Source organism: Amblyomma maculatum, chromosome 6 (assembly GCF_055883805.1).
Source record: "Amblyomma maculatum isolate TAMU_Amacu chromosome 6, ASM5588380v1, whole genome shotgun sequence".
Taxonomy (NCBI): domain Eukaryota; kingdom Metazoa; phylum Arthropoda; class Arachnida; order Ixodida; family Ixodidae; genus Amblyomma; species Amblyomma maculatum.
Window position 1 is genome coordinate 76,301,260 of NC_139349.1, and position 3,680 is coordinate 76,304,939.

Sequence of the window (3,680 nt, forward strand, 5' to 3'; positions counted from 1 at the left end):
ACAGCTGTTTAATTAGGCAAGTAATTGCCGTGCTTTGCCTACCCTAGTACTAAGCTGGGAAAGATGACAGCAGATATACCGAATTTTCGCAAATGCGGAGTAATTTCGTCCACCTGGGGATCTTTAACATGCGATGTCAGCGCACGTTAAGGATCCCCAGGTGGTCGAAATTATTCCGTAGCCCTCCATTACGGCTCCCCTTTCTCTCTATATACTTTCACTCCCACCTTCATCCCTTCCCTTACGGCACGGTTCAGGTGTCCACAGAGCAAGTGTGATAGATACTGCGCCTTTCCCTTCCTATGAACCAACCAACCAACCAGCCTGGGAACGTACCGAACAGATACGCCTACGTTACCGAAGCCCGCTTAGTCTTAACGGGACGGAGCTCAAAAACTTTTCTTCAGAGCAAGATTTAAATAAGGTACAATTCACTGCATTATGTTCTCACCCAAACTCGTACACAGAAGAGAATGGAAGGAAAGTTAGATGATGAACATAAATAAAAAACGCGGCGCCGAAGATTGACTATTCTAAATTGCTAGGTGCGTCGTGCACAGCAAGTTGCAAAAATTGAATGAAGAAAAAATGTTATTTTATTTATTTCACAATTAATGTCATATAAAAATAATCTTAGGAATATACTTCAGGAAATGAAAAGCCGGTAATCAGAGCTAGGTCCGTATCCATGAATTCTTTTGTGCATATTTGGTTATTTCATTCCAGGCACAGTGCCATGAAAAGTAGGAGCCTAAAATACGCTTGGTGTTCAGACTACCTAAACTAATAGCCTTCTTTTTAATTTTTGACGGAACACTGCAGGCAGTGCGCTGTATTAGAAATTTTACTATCTAAATCCCTGGAAACGCACTTTTAAATGAAGCAACACCACCATCTACAATATTAAAGCCCCCTACTAAGCGTCCGACGCGTGATTTCATGGATCCGCTTTGCAATATTATAGCGCGCCTACTTTCAATTCTAGACGTTCTCAAATCAACTTAGGGCGTAGAAAGCTTTTGAGCAGACTGTCGGCGGTTACGTCTGCAGAGCGGATGACCTCCGCCATGGCGCTGCGCAGCACATCTTCCACTAGGTAGCGCACCACGCGCTCAGCATGTCGGTTCAGCACGGACATGAATAAATTGACCATTTGTCCGTACGAATCCATTGTGTCCAACGTAGCGTTCATGTCCGACACCTTGCTTAAAACGAGGCCGTGCAGGCGACCTTTGCCACTTTCGAAGTCGGTGCCAGCCGAAAAGTTGATGCTTACAGAGCGCGCCTCGAAGCTGAGGGAGCGACGCGTGCGGTATATGACGGACGCTGCGAATGGAGGTCCGACAACACGCGCCGGCGACAGCACCACGCTGAGCACGCCTGTCACGGGGCCCATCTCGAGCTTGGTGCGGACGTCTACGGTGGAGGTCAGGCGTACGACCACGGCGTCGGTGCGATGCAGGCTACGCGCCCCTTCGATGCGTCCGTTGAGAACGCGCAGCATGCCGGCCCACTCGGTGTCCAGAACAACTGCCGGCATGAGGTACGGGTTCAGGAAGGACAGCGCGGCCACGCTGGACACGAATTCGTCGACTTGGGTGCGGTTCGCGGCTGCCACTGTGCGAGAGGGGCCGCGTGCCGATAACATATATGATGAGTATTTCGCGTCAATACTCATTGCCATCTGAGACTAGTACTCGGCCAAGATAATAAGAAGAGACGTAAGGAAGCAGAAGAGAACAAAGAGCAAAATAAATCAACACTAGGAACGTTGCTGCTCTTGTTGCCATGCCCTGACTTATGCACTTCCATTAGTGACGTGGACTTAGACGGAGGGCTCAGGGAGAAACTTCGTCAGGAGTCCCTTCATTCTCACTTTCGACTTGTTTTGAGAATGGGGACACCTAGCTTATCTTGGGCCCCATTTCTTGACAGCCTAAAACACGGCGCATAAATTGGAGCACGCGCCCCTCTTTTTATATCCTATGTGATGAGTTAATAAATAATCCGTTCTCAACAATGAGCAATCTAGCCCCAATGTACACGGTGCTATAATTTTCATAACGTCGTAGACACAACCTCGAGAAAAGGATCGTTATCTCTAAAGGCAACTTTCTAGAATATTGTGGCCACAAGACCATTACTAAGTACAGGAAAGTATTGAGGTCGTCTTCAAGGTAGAAAATTTAAAGAATCATGATACAAAATTAATGAATTATCTACGCACACAAGCATGGTGTATCTCGATCATCGTGGAAGGTAAAGTCTAGTCTTTCACCATGATCTCGTGCGTATGACACCTGTCACCACCCTGAACCGCAGCACTGGAATGAAAGAACCGATAACGTATCCGGGACACAATGCGGCGTTTTGCTTGTATGGTAAGCTTTGCTGCATGGCGGTGCAACTCGCAGTGGGGACATGACGCAGCAATTCACGCTTACCCGTTTGCAGTGCGGAAGCCCACGAGGCTAAAGCCATTAGACAAGCAGCCAGTGGACTATTAATCTGCTGCTTGTGCATAGTCGTGCCTGCTCTTGGTGCATCGAGGTGGCCGAAAGGCCTTTCACTTCTTCGCCTTCCTTCCCAGTGCGCGCTGTCATTGGTGTCGCAAGAGAAATCCACGGGCACGTGCATCTTGTCATCTTGTCTTCTGTTGGAATTGCTTATATCCACGGAAAAGGATCACGATTGATAGCATCTTGCTCCCCTTGGATATAGCAAACTTCGTTACGGCCCCTGTTCAAAACATGTGCTGGACTTACAAGTGGATGAGTATATGTGTCATAACCTTCGAGGCTGGCATGTTTATCGGTCACTAAAGTAAAAAAAGAGATAATATGGCACAGCAGTTTGAAAACAACTGGTATCATAATCTTTATCAAATATAGTTTCATTGTCAAAATTGGCATCGCCTAATAGAACAATAATTGAGAATATATTGTCAGACAAATGGAAGAAGAAAGAAACAAGACAGCCTAAGAGCATAATAAAATGTTGAGCGTATATAACTGAACCATTGACTCTTTATCCATTAAATAGTTTTTAATTTAGTTACAAAACAGTAGTTTAAATTCATATTACGAAACTGATAACAGCCCACGTTTCCAGAATATTCGAAGGAAAAATTATGTGGTGGAATAGCAAAATAAATTGGTTGACTGGTTGGAGCGATATCCGCTCCGTTCTTCAAGCAATCTGTAGTTACCTGATCCTCCCTAGCTGCCTTCCTCCTTTTTATAGCTTCTGAAGCTTTCTTAACATCGTCCTTCGTTACAGACGGAACGTCTGATTGTTCTTCACTACGCCAATCTCATTATTCTCCTGACTACTTCTCGACTACTTTCGCAATTTTGTCTATATTAGTGATGACATTGCCCATCTTGTCCCTTTGCGCATACATATGAATTTTGCCTATGCCTAATTTTCTCATCATCGCTTTAAGGCTGCTATCATTCTCAAAAGCATGCTCAATTTTCTCTATGGTATACTTCCATACGTCGGCAACTTTACGCTTATTGATCAGCTTTGCTATCTCTGCCATTTCTATCCTGTATGTTGGGTTGGAGACTTTTATACTTTGGTGTTTCTTAATCAAACCTTTCGTCTGCTTAGATAATTTACCAGTGCCATCTCTAAATATTCTACCACCTACTTTTGTCGAGCTTTCAGCAATGATA

The 3,680-nt window shown here is 45.1% G+C and overlaps 1 protein-coding gene across 1 annotated transcript; it reads right to left on the minus strand.

Annotated features, from left to right (window-relative positions):
• Positions 1 to 991: 991 nt before the first annotated feature.
• On the minus strand, positions 992 to 1,648 carry LOC146186031 (uncharacterized). The gene has a single exon (XM_084607974.1). It carries the CDS (start codon positions 1,646 to 1,648, stop codon positions 992 to 994), a length of 657 nt encoding a protein of 218 aa, XP_084464100.1.
• Positions 1,649 to 3,680: the final 2,032 nt, after the last annotated feature.

Excerpts from the sequence above, each read along its gene's own strand:
- LOC146186031 (XM_084607974.1), bottom strand. The coding sequence starts at position 1,648 with ATGTTATCGGCACGCGGCCCCTCTCGCACAGTGGCAGCCGCGAACCGC.